Below are 16,316 nucleotides of genomic sequence, written 5' to 3'. Positions count from 1 at the left end.
AAGAGAGTCTGTGCTGTGACTTTTAGTCTGATTTTTCAATCATAAGAGGCTCCAAAACCTTTTCCTGAATTCTTTGGGTTCTCTTCTGGCCTAATTCCAGCAGTCTCCGTCCTGAGCAAGGAGTGCTTGTTTCGACTGGTGATCAGGAGATACTCCTTGCTTCTTTCTCTCTTCTCCCCTTTGTTCATTCAGTGCTATTGAGAATAAAATACTTTCTTCGGATAAGCGTGTGTTGGAGCAGGAGGGAGAGAGTGCAGCAGAGGCTGGCAGTCAGAATTTGATTATAGTCGTAGGGCTTTTGTTATGAAATATTTAAATAAAGCACCTAATGAGTCTTTCAGATGGACCAAACTTTTAAAGAAACAAACTATAAAAAGCAAATCCTGCACATGTTGAGCAGAAAAGATTATTTTTCCCTCGTCTGCTATCAAGAAGTCCTGGTTCCACATTACTCGGCGGCAGCTTGAAATGGGGCTGGCTCTGAACCAGCTCAGAAATGGAGATGTTTTGGAGAACACTTGGGGCTTGGATTCAGCCCAGCCCATCTGGAGTCTTTGACGTTTAATAAATACAGGATTTGAGAAAAGATACTTGATCACCATCCTGCCCTTCAGAATCCCCCTGCACAACTGTGTGTGTAGAACACCTCTCTGAGAAGCCGCAGCAGCGTGAGCATGGTGAAGGTGGCAGCCATGGCTGTCGGTCTCGCGCTGGCGAAGCTGCCTGCGCTTCCCTGCCAGGCGCAGGGGGAAAGCCTCCTCGACAGTGGGTTTTGCAGCAGGCCTTTGTGTTACGAGCACATGGACGTGCAACTCCCTCCTGATTTATCTGTCTGCATTACCAACAGGGCCAGCACATATTTCGAAGAGAGTCGTGGGGACAAGGTCAAGTTTTATTTTCTCCTCTGTGCTTATGGAACACTTAAGTCAAGAGGGCAACGGTCTGCAAATGTTAAGGTGACAGTATTAAAGTGTCCTTCAGGTTGTTTTCTTCTCGGGTAGCCCTTAAGGTGTGTAAGGATTAGTTTGTCTACAGCCCGGAGCGCTCTCTGCTCCAAGAGCCGTGCCACCTCCTGCCTGCAGCTCACCTACCCTGCCTCCTGCTCCGGAGCTGGCTGGTGCCCGGCTAGCAAGCACGTGTCTCGGCACGGTTGGTGCCGTAGCCCCAGCAGCGGGGGGCTCCACGCACTGACATGGGTTCACCTGGCAGCTTACAGCCCTTCCTCGGTCCTTGCTGACGGGGCAGGGTGCTCTGGGTGGAGGCGTCGGGCAGTGACTGTGGCGGGATACAGTTCAGAAGCAGTTAAGAGAAGTGGCGGAGGGTAGGGTTTCGTTGCAAGTGGCTTGGAGGTCTGTGTGGTTTGGCTTTGGTTTTTGTTTCTTATGAGGAACACGAACTGCAAAGGTTTCGGGGGCACCTCAGTGAGAAGGCTCTGCCGTGGCACGGCAGAAGTGCTCGCACGCAGGAGCTTGAAGGGGAGTGCTTTGCACCCCGCTGCGTTTGCAGGTGCCCCCACGCTGACAGGGGATGCACAGGGAGGTAACGCTTTCTCCGACACTGCCCTGCAGCCTTGAGTGGGTGCGAGTTTCAGAGGGAGCCCCAGCCTGCTCCAGACCCTTGCCCTCATCTCCATTGCTTTCCTGACAGGAGCCTGTGCTACACCACTGGCCCGGGTCCCACTGGGCTGCGTTCTCTGGGTATCGCCTTGGGCACAAAGCCTTCCTTCACTTGCCAGCCTGCAGAGCTCCTCCGGGTCATTCACATCGCTCAGCAGAAGGCGTGAAATACAAATGAGGACTCCTCACAATGGTGCTCTGTCAGCGAGGGGTCCCTCTCCATTTCTGCTGTGCCTCCACTGACGGGCATCACCCGAGTAGATCCTTCCTGATTTACACCAGGGGGAGAGAGGCCAGGGCCAGGCTGTGGAGCAGACTGGAGACATGACACAGAGAATTTGTGCCCTCTGCTTCGTTTCCCATATTTTGGCAGAGTAGCCTTCTGTGAGATGTTTTCTGTTCTCTTTGCAAGATGCTGAAGCCAGATAGGAAGAGCCTTTGAATTGGGTCTTTGTGATGACTCTGGCTGGAGAGCAGCCAGTCAGTCTGACTAAGACATCTGAGTCTGCATTAACCCGTTTTCCCAGGGATGAATGGAGTCTCCTCGGTCAGATGGTGTGCTCCCACACAGGGGAGCCCCCAGGGTGTCACTAGGACCTGCCGCAGCTGCCCCATCCAGCCACCTTCCCCTGCTAGCTGCAGACCTGTGGGATTGTTGCTCTTCCAGTGACTTATTGGTAAATGTTTGTATGTGTAAACATCAAGAATAAAAGCAGAGGATCTGGGATCCCCTGAGCTGACCCATTTCTCAGCCTTGGCCCTGGCACCTTACTCTGCTCGAAAGCTAAAGAGCCGGGGGGAGTTCATGGCTGGGGGTGCAGCACTGATTTGGTGAGCGTGTAAAGCTCACAAAACCAGCATAGTCAAGACTGCTGCAAGCATTAGGAAGGGCACGGATGGTACCAGGGAGGTGCAGGCATTGCTTAAGGGAGAGAGTGCTTAAGGGAGTGGTCTGTTTTTCATTTCACATTCGATGATATTCATGGAGGCTAGACTGCGTGCTCAGTCCACACAGGCTATGAACTTGGTGGGTTTTGTGCCATGTGCCATCTCTGGCAGAAGCTGTCTGAGTGCCAGGTGTGCCTGGTGAAGCCGTGCCTGACTGAGGTTTGAAAACAAGCAGAGTAGCATGTGGGGTGACGGAGTTCTTGATTAGCAGGGGAAGGAGGAGTAATTAGAGGGATGTGTTCACCACAAATGGGAATGCGAAGCAGGATGGTAGGACTGGTGGTGGCCTGAAGCCCCGAATGAGCACGGTGTTACTTAGCGCATATTCCTCTTGGTCCACGGAGCTGTGTGGCAGAGTGATGCATGTGTTCTGCAGCAGATGCAGCTCTGCAACAGCCCGAGGAAAGCCCCTCCTTACCCTCTCGCAGGACAGACCCCCTTGGTGCGACGGGGCTGGGGCTGAGCTTAGGGTGCTGCTGCAGGGACCTTGCACACAGAGGGTGCCTGTCCCTCCCTCCCTGCCAGCAGCCTCCCAGCAAAGCCCTTGGCTTTCAGCTCACACGCTGTGGGCGAGCTCTGTTCTGGGGTTGGCGTACTTTCGTTGAGAGCATTGCTGCAGTCATTAAGTTTAGGAGGATTTGAATAGAAAAAGTTTCATTCCAATTCCACTTGGAAGGAGACAGCTTATTTTAAAAAAAAAAAACAACCCAAAACAAAAACGAAAACACAAAGCAAAACAAAAAAGTCAGAGGGAAAAAACTTGTTTGGACTCATTGTAAGCTGCGAGAGGAATGTTTACTATGCTCTGGGATGCTGAATAAATGCAGTGTTTTTAAAAAAGTCCTTACATAGGAGATAACATGTATTCCTAAAAGCACTTAGTTAATTCTGATATTAATATTTCATTCATAATAATTTTAAAAGAAAGGGAGGACAGTGACTTCTACTTGCTTTCATCTCTGTGGGAGCAAGATCTAAGGAGCATTTGAGAGAACACAGTGGGTGAAGGGAAAAGACCAGGTTAAACTAAGTGGTTTTATAGAAATGCTCTTTCTACACCCTTCAACAGCATTTTACTTTTTAGAAATTATCTTTTTTTCTATTAGCTGCTGATGCATCATAAAAGTCAAAGTCAGGCATGAAGTATTTTTTTCCATTTGAACATATTTCTCTTTTTCCCATTTCTTCCCTCCGCCATTTGTCAATGAGGCTGCAAGCTGAAGGAGAACCTGCCACCCATCTCGCGCCTTCGCCTCCTCTCCAGCAACAGCTTGCTATTTCCCCAAACTCTTTGGGGGGTTTGAGTTTATTCAGTGCTGTCTTCTTTATCAAGTGATGGTGAGCACATCACCATTTGTGTTCATTACTGGGTGGGGTGTCCATGTTGTAAGTGCAGTAGCTCTGCTGTGATTTCAGCAGGATTATTGTTGCCTTCATCAAAATGGGACATACTGAGGCAGGAAATGCAGCAGAAGCAGATCCATTTAATATTTACAGGCTTTCAACTTCCAGTGTTTCCCAGGCTCTGCTCAGAGCCGTGTTGCAGCTTTGCTCCGAGGAGGCGGCAGGGACGGGGATGTGCAGACAGGGGCAGGGAGGGGGGAGCCCAGGAGCACCCGGCATCGGCTGCGCATCCATCTCCCATTCATAGCTGGCTGCATGTCCTGCCGGGTGCTGATCGTCCACCCGAACCCCTGCAGGTGTGTTCAAAGGTAGAGGCTCCTGGCAGGCAAAGTGTGTTTCATTTTGTTTTGTTTTTCTTTAAGAAGAAGAGAAGTAGCCTTGTGAGCTGGGCTCCTCGCTTGCAGCTCACTCTGCCTCTTGTAGGATGGGAATTTCAGAGGATCTGAATTAGCAACTAATGGTTAAGGGAGAGTTTTGGCAAGTCTGTTTGCCCCTCTCTCCCCCTAGTCCTCAGCTGCTCCATCTCTCACTCAGGCTGGAACCGAGCGGCTGCTGGGGGGCTTCGGCTTTGCTCCACTCCTGGCAGCGGCAGCCAGTGTGCAGGGCAGGATCCCTGCATGTGGAGCTCGCCAAAGCCACTGGTGGATTGACCACTGGACGGGGCGGCCTGGGCTTTTTTGAGGACTTCTGTTAATTTCTGGTTAAAGCAGCATCTGCTGAAGCTTAGAGAGTGAAGCTTTCAAAGAGCACCCTCCTCTACTGCTGTGCGACTGCCTGCATTCAGGTGAAATCAGCTGTTTCTCTTGGTGAGCAAATAAATGAAACTTGGGTGGCTTCTTGGTCTTGGCAAATCTTAATAGGAAGGTAGTGCTGTCCTTTGCTGAATATTCATGAGGAACTAATTTGCGTTCATCTTTCCAGATTGTGCTTCAGTCTGGGTGGGTTTTTTTGTGTTGTTTTTTGTCTTGGCTTGCTCTGTTCAGCAGCCAACAAGCTGTTAGAAGCCTTGGCTTGACAATTGGGAGGGATTTGTAGTTCATCCTTCTGCTTTTCAGTTATATGTTAATTAGCCAGAGGGAAACGATTGGCAAGCCCCCTTTTAGTGGCCAAAAATGCTGTTCTGCGCTGCGCTCCTTTCCGCACAGCAGCAGTTCTCCTGCAGGAGCGATCTGTGCTCCGCACACTGGTGTCCATCTCGGCCGTGATTCTCGATCCCCAGGGAGAGCTTGGCGTTCCACACCCCCAGCGTGGCTGTGTGCCCCTGCCAGCCCACGGGTGCTGGCAGAGGAGGAGGCGCTCCCTGAAGGAGTTCTGTCTGGCCTCCAAGCTCCTGCTGCAGAAAAAGCTCTTCTGTTGCTCCCCCAGGCTTTTTCTTTCTTTTCACCTATCTTTTCCACTGCAGAGATGACCCTCTGCTGCAGGACGGGCCATGACTTCCCGCAAGACACTGCCCATGTGAGCAGGTGGCAGAGCTGCTGCATGGGTTGCAGTTCATGGTCTCCCTGTGGCTGCAGGCTTGTGTTCTTGTGGCCGTCTGCACAGGCACCGTGGCCACCCACAGCTCGTGGTCTCCCCCCATGGGCTCATATTCCTGTGGCCATCTGCACGGGCATCACGGCCACCCGCAGCCTGTGGTCTCCCCCATGGGTTTGTGGTCCTGTGACTGTCTGCACGGGCACCACATCTACCCACAGCAACGTCACCTCTCCTGGGGATGAGATGCCCTCTCGCCAGGACCCGTGTGCTCCCAGGCTGCTGCATCCAAAGGCACGTCCCCCTGCCCTGCCTGGCACTGTTTCCCTGCCTGCAGGCTCTGCTGTGCCCGGCCAGGGCAGCAGCAAGCTCCCTGCTCCCTCGCCCTGCGCTTTCCCGCAGCTCCTGGGGCAGACGAGCAGCTGCCCAGCCTGCGAGCGATGGCGAAGGGTGGGAGAGGTTGGTCCCTGCTCTGGGCTGGAGCATGGCTGCTGTCCCTCGTGGCCACTCCACCGGGTTGGGGATGACTGAGTCACCCTATGTGCGCTGCTCGCTGGTGTGGAGAGGCAGGACAGGATGCCTGGAACAGTGCCTCGAGCACAGGAGCATGCTTCAGCCCTTCTGCTGCTGCACCTTCAGCTGCTCGCCTCCTGGTGCCCTAAGGAGCAGGGCTGGCACTGTCCCTTGCTGTGCTGAGAGACCACCTCTGCGTGCCACCTCCAGGGGGATAGCTGGGCTCTTGGTTGGATTTGGAGCTAGCTTTCCTTCACCGGGGGATTTTGGGGACCTGCTGCTGGTGTAGCCGTCCTCTCTGAGATGCAAAAAGATGGGACAGCAGAGGTGTAAGCTGCAGACCTACAGCGCTGCATCGGCTGCCGGTGCTCTTGGTGCAGCTGTGTTTCACTGGCGCTTCTGCGGCCTTGGGGTTTGGTGACTCCTCGTTACAGAAATGAAAACAAGCCTAGGTTCCTGGCTGCGTTAGACATGGCATCTAATGGCACAGACAGACAATCCAGAAGTGTGACCTTACAGACATGGTAATTGCTGCTTTGCAAACGCTTTTCCTTCTCTGGGTTTGGATTTACTTATCAGGGGTGTTAGTCACGAGGGTGGTGTTTTGTTTTCACAGTTCTTCCTGGCATTGGCTCTGCAGCTGCAGTGCTGCTTAAATTAGGTTTCACTCTTAGCGGACTCTCTGCTCCTCTGGATTTTATACGCATCTCTTTTCATTCTGAGGCACAAATTTGCTAACATGGAGTTACAGTATCCCTGATATTGCATAGGATGATACCAGAAGATACACTTCACTTCAGGGGTCTTGTAGTTACAGGGTCTCTGTAGGGCAGTAGGTGTAATTACTGGGGTAAAAAGGTTTGCTGGTCTAAGCTTGCCCTACTCCACACAGTTAAATATAAGCAGGAATAGTCGAGTTGGTGCCTCTGCGTTTTTCCATCGTAATTGTCCTTTCACAATAGCAATGTGGAGGGATTAGAGAAACAGGACTCTCTTGTGGGGTGAGAAATCTTTTTTGTAGGAAGACAACTGGCAGTAACGCTTGTCCACCCTTTGTCTGAGGTGCCTCTAAGGAACTGGTGTCCACCAACACGAGCCTGGGTGCTGATGGCAAGCTGCTCCTCCAGCAAAGGCTGAGATGGCTATTGCTAGTAGATCTGACCTAGCTGTTGCATGTGAGTGCCTTTGCCCTTCTCTGACAGACGCTACCCATGATGGGTAACATGGGGAGCTGTGCAAGCTTCATGTGCTCCCATAAACAACCTACGAGTGTTTCCCTGTGTGTGCCCACCAGAAAATAACCTTTCTTCATCCAGAGGCAATGTGGCAGTAGCCACTATGAGCAAGGGGCTGAGAAGAAAGCAGACCGTTAGATGGGGGCTAACTGCTGTGCCGTAGTACTGGTTTTGGGAGCCCCCAGGCATCCTGCTGTGTAGGACGTCCCATTAGACAGACTGAATAGTCCATGCAAGTGGAATGGGGAAGCAAAACTTCATGGCAGGAGAACTGACTAAAGAAAGAGAAAGGACTTTATTTAGGAAATGCAGCTTCAAACTTTGCGGTCACTGCTGAATTCATGAGGAAAATAACTAATAGCCCCCAGTCTGGCGGAGTCCATCTGCTCTATTTTGTGGTGGCATTGGTGTGTGTTTGTGTATTCGTGAACTTCTGAATGGGGGCAAGAGAATAGGATTTCAGGGCTTTTAGGAGATAATTGTTGAAAGATACCAGTAATTCCACAGGAGGCTGGGATTTCCTAACTCTGCTTTCCACTTTCTTGAGCTTTCAAAAGTTAGACAGCATCCTATACATACCCTCTGGTATGTATACACTAGTCCTCAGCTGCTTGGACCTGGCATTGAGGCTGCTGCCAGGCTGGCATTTCCTTATTTTAGCAATTTAACTGCCTCTCAGCAATCACTGATGGCTCCATCTGATGTGGGTATTTGTCAACCTGGCTTCTACTTGTGGTTGTTTCTTGATTGCCACAGTCCTCTGTTGTTTCAGTCATTGTAAGGCATAAGCAAACCGCCTGGTTCTCAGCTTAGCTCCTCCCTGTGTTCTCTCTGGGTTTTGTTCTTAAATGTCTCTTTTTGCTCTTCTTCTAGACATTTACCCTTTCAGGTTTGCCAGTGCAAACAACTCTTTGTTGTAGTGGTGCCTTCACAAAGTCTTTTTTTCTTAACAAATCAGTCCACACTTTGTGTTTGCATGCCTGTGGTAGGCATGTTTGAGATGTACAATAGGTCAGTAAGAACCAGACCATCTGCAGGGGACCTCCAAGACATGAAGTCTTCACATTGTGCATTGTAAAACAGCTATGTTTGAGGCAGCGTTCCCCTGGGCTGTATTTGGGCTGGGTGCTATGCAGTAAAACTTGTGTAAGTTTGGACCGCAAAGTTTGTGATCTCTCTTTCCACCACTGCTAATAAAGAGATGATGACTTCCCTCCCATGTATCGCCCCTTCCAGTCTTCTGCTTTCGTTCTGATACTTCTCAGAAACACACGATAAAAGCTTCAAAACACAAAATTGCCAAGCTCCTAACAGATCTTTTCTTATCTTGGACATGTCTTTGTCATTAATGTATTTGCCCAGTTGTTTCTGAACTATGTGAACAGCACATTAGAAAATGGTGAATAGGTTTTTGATGTCTCAAATTTACTTGATATTGAAGAGATTGAGAGGGGGGAACAATACCTCGTTGGTGTGGCTTTTGCCACAATGCTAACGTGACAAAATACTTCAAGTGCCTGTGCCACGAAGTATTGCCAGAGCTTGGTCTTGAGGTGTAACTAAACCCAGTGTAGGCAACAGACTGTCAAAGCAGAGCAAATGGTAAGTGGCCTCCTGTTCTGGTTGGGTCGACCAGAATTTTTCCATGGGAGTACTGAATTGCACAAAAGATCTTGGCATTGTTGCATGTTCTTATCTGGAAAATGCCAGTAACTGGTTCTGCTTCAACTCTGGCATCTACAGGAAAGAAAGAAAAAGTTTGAGAAGGATGGTGAGAAGTTTTATTCTATGCTGGATCGCCATTTGCATTTGTCTTCCAAAAAGAAGGAATCCCAATTACAGGAGGTGTGTATGGAGTTTTCTTCAGAGTTGGGTCCAGAAGCAACACCACCAGCTATGCTGGATCTTAAAAAAGGGGGGGGGAAATCATCCCTTTCAGTAACCAGTTGAAATTGATAAGCAATTAAATCTGCCTAAAGCCTAGATTCTCTGGGTGAGATCAGGGAAATCGAGATCATAGTTCTCCTTATTGTGTTGAACGGTAGTAGTGGCTTGATGCATTGTCATCGCTTGTTCTCACCCTCATAGTATAGGACAGTGACCAGTTATACTGGCACAGCTGGGGATTGGCCACTCTTCCACCTGGCTTGGGGAACTGATCTGGCTGAAAAATAGCTGGTTAATATTATTTTTGCCAGCATAGTTTCCTGCCTAGCTCCTGGTGTTTGCAGGGGTGGTTGTGGCAGCAGGCCCACCGTGGCAGTGAGCAGCAGGCAGAGGAGGGGAGATGCCCCTTCAGCTGATGCTGCTGCCAAACATGTTGCAACAAGAAAGGAAAGCCCCAGCTGTTCCAGCCCACATCAGAGTAGCTGGATCAAATCAAATCTGTCAAACCAGTTGTCAGATCACCCTACAAGCATCTTTGCAAGGCAAAATTTGCATAAGCGGTGGTATCGTGGCATGCCACGTTGTCCTACCTGGTGCTGCAGCTCTGGAATTGCTGGTTTCAGGTCACAGCTGGAGTCAGGCAAGAGGATTGTGACAGTGGCCCTGTCCTCACTGGTGCAGGGCTACCGGTGGAGAAGGAGCTTATGCTAAAATAACAAATACACTTCAGGAAAGCCTTCTCCTTGCAGAATGGGGTGAGGTTCTGGATCCATAAATGAAAGGGAGCCAGGAAAGGGCAGACCTGAGACGAATGGTCAGCGTTCCAGTCTTCTGGTTCTGTGCAAAGTGTTCAAAACATGGGGTGGATACCTTTGGCCGGCATTTTCTTAAGTGAGGACAGAACAATTTATGGGCTGACAGACAAATGCTAGTCAAATATTGTCAAGCTAGATGTGATGTATTTTTTTTTTCACCTCTCGCTCTTTCTTCCAGGCTGACCTTCAGGTTGACAAAGAGAGACACAATTTCTTTGAGTCCTCCCTCGAGTATGTGTACCAGATCCAGGAGGTGCAAGAAAGCAAGAAATTCAGTATTGTTGAACCGGTAGGAGCTTCCTTTTCTTTCAGGCCTTGTTGTTTGATGCTCAGATATGCTGACTGGCTGACAGTCAGAGGAAGGGATGAGTTACCAGGTTGGATTCAGTCCTGGGGAGCCTTGTGATAGAGCAGGAGTTAACCTTGCACACTTGGATTGCTGCAGCTTAATAGCCTTAGTGGTGTTTGCTGGCACACCATGAAGCCACGGACTTGTTTCTCATGTCTGTAAGTTGATCTTGAGGAACCGGCTGGACGCTGTAGGTAGCTAGAGGTCTTGTTTTGAATTATCTTGGACACTTTGTGTTTAGTAAGCGTTGGTTGTCTTCAGAGGGAGAGAGTTGTTACCTGGTCCACTTGCCTGTCACGGCACGGGCTGCAGTGGTACCAGTACAGGGACCCTGCCCTGAGTGGGTGGCTCTGCCCTGGCGCCGGATGCGGTTGAGCGTGGGATCATGTAGGTCTCGTGGACAAGCAGTCTGCAGATCTACTCTTGTTGTCCCAGCAGGGTCTTTCATTTCGGGTGTGTTTTATTAAGACAGATGTGTGGGTGGTAGACCTGGGCTTTAGGGACATTGTGGTGGATAAGTCATACTAAGACTTGCATCACTCCAAAACTGTAAGAAAAAAAATAATTTTTATATGTAATTTCTGAAACCTCACTTCCTATCTATCTTTCCTCTGATTAGAAATATAGAAGAGAAGTTTAATCTGTGTCTTTTCCCTCCTTTGCAGGTGCTGGCTTTTCTCCACAGCCTCTTTACTTACAACAACCTGACAGTTGAGCTCACACAGGATTTCCTCCCTTACAAACAGCAGCTTCAGCTCAGCCTGCAGAATGTGAGTTCCTGCCCAGCTGAAGTATTTTTTGCATGTGACTTCTGTTCTCATTTGTATTTAAACGCCTCTGGTGGCGATGTTTTTCCATGCAAAACAAACTGTCCATGTTTGCATTGTGGGAGGTACAGATAAAGTTATTTCCTTCTCAGTTCACATGTATTTTCTCCTATCCTGCACAAGAGAATCTGCAGGTGCTACTACAGTGTTTTTCTCTCCCTAGAAGGGGCTATTGCAATTGTATCATTTAACCTTGTGCATAAACAAGCTGAGAATTTCTTCCAATTTCATGAGATTGAAATTGTACACGTCTTCTAATAAGGCCCCCAATCTTGATCTTAATGGTATCAGCTTACTACATACTTTGGTAAGCTCTTCTGCTGGCTAAGCATACATGGAATAAAATATCTGTGTCCCATTTCTTTTATTCTCAGTCTTTCATGGCTGGCCCTTGTTTCTGTGGAACAACAGCCATAAATCTGTGCCAAGCTGAGTTTGCTGCTGGCGCATTAATTGATCTAAGTGGTGTTCTATAAAAATGCCTTGATTTTGTACCCTGTGTTGACGTGACTCTTTAAAAATTATTTCATGCCAAGCCATGTAGCATGATCTTTTGAGAAATCAATGCCTTAGTTTTGTAGGAGAACACACCTGTTACCTAAACAATGGTGTGGAGTTCAAGTGCTTCCTTCTGCTCCACCTAGCCTTAAAATGTGCTAAGTTTCTTTTATTGAAAGAACAGGTGGCCTCCCAGTCATGACTCGTCAGCACCGTTGCCATGCACGGTATGTTAAACCTTGTCTTTTCAATCATCTTTAAGTGCCCCATGTTCTTATGGCTGGAGTTTTCCTGTGAGTTTGTGGAGTGGCTTCTGCATTTTGTACATTGGGGACCGATTTGTTTCTGCCAGAGCACCTAAAATTTGACCAGGAATACCTGAAGCTCGTTCTTTGCTCATGTTCAAATGCGCTTCTTTTTGTTTTCTCTCAACAGACAAGGAATCATTTTTCCAGCACGCGGGAGGAGCTGGAAGACCTGAAGAAGAGGATGAAGGAAGCCCCTCTAACCTGCAAGCTACCTGGGCAGCCAACCATTGAGGGCTATCTCTACACTCAGGAGAAATGTAATGGCTTTTATATTCACCTGAATGCACTAAAGAACGCGTGAGCCTGGGCTGCCCTGCTTATAGCCCTGCGGCATGGGCTGCGCTCAGCTCCCATGGCTAGGCCAGCTTTAGCTGTGGCATTGCTGTGGGCTGTGCTGCACGGGGTGTCACCGCCTGCCAGTGCCTGGGGAATCACTGGCAACTTTAGCTGCCAGCTTTCTCAGTGGTGGCACAGAGCTTTCTCCGGGTTACATGAGCCATGTAAGCAAGGAGCTAATTGCCCTGTGCTCAAATTAGATGAGATTTATTACTCCTTCGTAGCACTGGAGAGACCGGTGCTCTGGCAGATTGCACCTTGGCTGCGTTTTATCAGAACGAATCTGGTGTCCTGCCCAGCTTCCCTCTCGCAGCATCTCGAGGGCATCTGAGCTCAGCTGAAGTGTTAACCAGCAATGAGAGTTAAGCTGCTGAGAGTGAAACTTGTTGTGATTCTGTGCAGAATCAAATCAAACCAAATTCAGTCTTTTACAAATACTCACTGTAGCTTTCCATGGCCATGCAAGCATGAATACTCAGGGGACAAAAGCCTGTACACAGAGCTGTGGCCTCTGAGTCTACAGACAACTTTGTGAGCAGTTAATTTTTGGATTTTGTGTACAAATGTATTTATAGATGTATTTGTACGTATGTTTATCCTGCTTTTAAAAGAAAACACATAGACAGTAATTTTAGACCACAGACAAATGTTGCACATTCCTGCATGCCAATGACTGTTTGCTGCCTCTATTTGTTTCCCCTATAAATCAAGTATGAAGAGAGTTGTTCCTCCTGACACTGCAACTTAAAAAAAAAAAATTACAGAAAAAGTATCAGTTGAAGTATTTCATATAAAGGGGTTCAGGTAAGACAACAAAGAAAAGTGACAATAAATCTAGTGTGATATAAATAGGAACTTCAGAGTGTTTTAAAGATGGTGTTGTCTTTACTGCTAAGTTTTCATCAACAGGAAAAAATAGTGGTGTCTGTATGAAACAAGCATTCAAGACACATAGGATCCTGCCAGTGTAGGTCTTGGCTGGACTTGGCCAAACCAGCTTGGCTTGCCACCAAAGTCCCACAAACGCCCTTTCACCAGCAGTGTTTTGGAAGGGTGCTGGAGGCGGCTGCCGCCCTGCGCTCCTCTCCTCCTCCTCCTGCTCCTCCTGGCTCTCGCCAGGGAGGTGTCCCTGTGGGGCCGGCACTGTCCATCCCCAGAGAAGCGCGGACATGTGGGAAATGCCAGCCATGCCTTGCCGGCTGCATCCAGCTATGGTGCTGTCTCTGACACCGGCTTCCCATGTGTTTCTACAGGGGCGCTGGGCATCTCCTGGGTGAAATATTACTGCCAGTATGAAAAAGAGGCAAAAACCTTACGGATGACGCCTATGGACCAGAAGCCTGGGGCTAAGCAAGTAAGTTGGTTTCTTGGAGGGAAGTCTGCAAACATTGACCCAGCCATCAGGTCTCACCTTCAATCCACCCGCGTCATCTCTTTCTGTAAGCAAATAGACGTACAAGTGCCACGTCCAGGGCAGTACAGGCCAGCCCTGCTGTCGGGAGCAGTTGTCTGGCAGCACCAGTCCTTAAGACACGCCGGCAGTGGGCTGGTCCCAGTGCTGTGGCTGCAGCTGTGGAAGGGCTCCTGGCCACGGAGCGAAGGGGTGGGTTTCATGTCCCCTCCCTGCCTGGCCACACAGGCGGGTGGTTTGGTGCGACCTGAAAGAAGCACCTCTGTGAAGAGAAGTTTCACCTCCCTCTCGCCCAAGTGACCTGAAGCCCTGCAGGGTTTGGCAGTGGAGACACGGGTTCGTGTAACATAAGCGTTATTCAGACAGTGGTGACTTGCGAGTTTGGTCTAGTGTGGAATTTCTGCCTTTTCTAGACAAGCTAATTTTTATATTTATCCATGCAAATGGGTGGTGAACCTGCAGCCTAGTTTGCACATAGCCCTCTGGCAGTGATTGCAAGTGCTTGAATTACTCAAGTTATTAGATGAGTGTTTCCAAAAGCAGTATTTCTCTGCCTTTGCATGTTCACACAGTCACTGTTTTTTGATTTTGAATTCTGTTCTCAAAACTGGTTACGTGTGGGTGGGACCGGTGTTAGGAGAGGAGGAGAGGGCAGTGGTTGTAGCTCTAAACTGCAATAAGGCAACAATTTGGGGAACTGCTTCTTTCACAAAATGTTTTTTACCAGTGTGTCTGGGAGTTCCCTGCAGTTCCTCAGCGTGACAGAGGAGGGGTAGGATGCAGGCGTGGATGACAGAGTACAGCAAGTGCGTCCAGCTGAGTCCAACCGCCCTCCTCTGCCATGGAGCGATGTCCCCCGGGGACTTCCCAGTCAGGCGTGCTGTTCTCCAGTTCGTGATCTCATGGTCTGTTCTTTGGCAGCCCTCTGCACACTGCAGCAATAAAATAAAATGTATTTTTTGGAAGCCCTTGGCAGAGACCTTGGCAAAGTAATGTCCAAACTATTGACTGGAGAGATCTATTTTCATTTCTGCTGTAAACATGTCTAATAAGGCCAATTAATGCAGGTAGGGGCTTGCAAAAATGTAAATTAGTCCCCTTCCCAAACTCTTGCGCTCTGGTAGTCTGCACCTTCAGGTTGCAGCTGGCCACGCAACTTCAAATGCCACAATTATAAGCAGTGCTCTTAAAACCCCCAAACAACCAGCATACACACAAAACAGCCAGAAGATTATCATCACGGAGTGTAAGCCGGCTGTAATCCTGGAGGTGGCTGTCCTTGCTGCTGGGCTGTTCTGCATCTGCTTCTGTCAGAGGTCTTGCAGATGCAGTGGCAGTGACGGTCAAGGTGATTAACGCATTCCAGGATTGCACGCTCAACCCTAGGGTCTGGTTGGTTGTAAGGTCTCCTGTATGTCTCTTCAGAGTTTGTCCAAAGTCGTGGAGATCTCACAATCACATTACAAATTGACTCTGCTGTGGAGTACAGGGGTATGAACGCAAAAGGCCAGAGCTCAGCACTGCAGTGCTGGCCTCTCTTCAGAGTGCATTTACTCTAGATTTGGTCAGTTAACGTTCCTTTTCTACAAGGTATTTTGTGTAAAGCTGTTTGGACCATGAATGCTATGGATGATCGGTAGTGCTGATCAGCCCTGATAAAAATTAGGACCTAGCTGTGTCAGATAACAGACAAGCATGGTCCTGGCCTCAGAGACCAAGTGACTGCCTCATGAGGTTTGTTTATAGCAGCGTTCCTACTCTGCAGGGGCATATTGCTTGTTGCTGAGATATTTAGCACTTGTTTGCGGGGTAGTGCCATGAAGTCTAGAACATTTTGTGGCTGAGGAGGGGAAGCCTGTCTCACAAAGCCTTTGATGTCTGTCTTTGTTGAGAATGGGAAGGACTGTCTGTGCTCCTGGTACGCTGGGACCCTGGTGCTTTATGGGCAGTGCCCTGCTGGGCTGCAGCCTAAGGGTGCTGAGGAACCCGAAATCCTCTCCTGTGTTTCTTTCCTCTAATGTCGGTTTTCATATTCTCTCCTAGGGTACCTTAGACCTGACACTGAAATCCTGTGTAAGGAGAAAGACTGACTCTATAGACAAAAGGTTTTGTTTTGACATTGAAACTAATGAAAGGTGAGATGCTTAGTATTCAAATGACCTCCAAACCCTGCAAACCTGGATGAAATTGCTCTTTGCTTTTTATTAAAAACAACTTTTGCTTCATTTTCCTGCCTGTCCCTGGGTGAACTCTGTGCAGGTCTGGGACCATCACGCTGCAAGCACTCTCGGAAGCTAATCGAAGGCTGTGGATGGAAGCCATGGACGGGAAGGAGCCCGTAAGTGTTCAAGGAGCTGCTGCCTAGCTGTAAATATGCTGCCTAGCAGTGTCCTCTGCCGGCAGATCCTGGGGAAGACCAGTGACACAGCCGCTGGCGAGTTCCTTTTTGCAGCTGTCACCTCGCTGCTGTTCAGCGAGGTGTACCCGTAATTCAGGCATCGGTTGAGCCACTGCACATCTGAAATGGGGCTTAATGCTGTTCTGCTCGTGGCACAGCTTGCAATGGGGATTTTGTTTTCCCCTTTTAAAGCTCTGCTATGTTCCTTAGTTGTGCCAGACTGCCTAAGGACTGTGGCCTTACTGGGTCTGGAATGTTCCACATTTCTGTTGCTCACAAATCGCTCTCCAGTCTGCAG

The 16,316-nt window shown here is 49.1% G+C and overlaps 1 protein-coding gene across 2 annotated transcripts in view; it reads left to right on the top strand.

Annotated features, from left to right (window-relative positions):
- The window catches only part of OPHN1 (oligophrenin 1), a 75,600-nt gene that overhangs the window by 28,901 nt on the left and 30,383 nt on the right, over positions 1 to 16,316 (top strand). For both annotated transcript variants that reach the window (XR_774652.1, XM_010572359.1), the window contains exons 5-11: positions 8,933 to 9,034; positions 10,070 to 10,180; positions 10,906 to 11,010; positions 12,001 to 12,130; positions 13,463 to 13,563; positions 15,664 to 15,755; positions 15,880 to 15,958. Coding sequence is in view for 1 of the 2 variants with exons in the window: in XM_010572359.1 (XP_010570661.1) it covers positions 8,933 to 9,034; positions 10,070 to 10,180; positions 10,906 to 11,010; positions 12,001 to 12,130; positions 13,463 to 13,563; positions 15,664 to 15,755; positions 15,880 to 15,958 (720 nt within the window). In the remaining variant the exon portion in view is untranslated. The remainder of the gene's footprint in view (positions 1 to 8,932; positions 9,035 to 10,069; positions 10,181 to 10,905; positions 11,011 to 12,000; positions 12,131 to 13,462; positions 13,564 to 15,663; positions 15,756 to 15,879; positions 15,959 to 16,316) is intronic.

Source organism: Haliaeetus leucocephalus, unplaced genomic scaffold, assembly GCF_000737465.1.
Source record: "Haliaeetus leucocephalus isolate CR32 unplaced genomic scaffold, Haliaeetus_leucocephalus-4.0 Scaffold340, whole genome shotgun sequence".
NCBI classification, from domain to species: domain Eukaryota; kingdom Metazoa; phylum Chordata; class Aves; order Accipitriformes; family Accipitridae; genus Haliaeetus; species Haliaeetus leucocephalus.
Note: the sequence above shows the minus strand (reverse complement) of the source record. Positions and strands in the feature narration are given on the sequence as shown.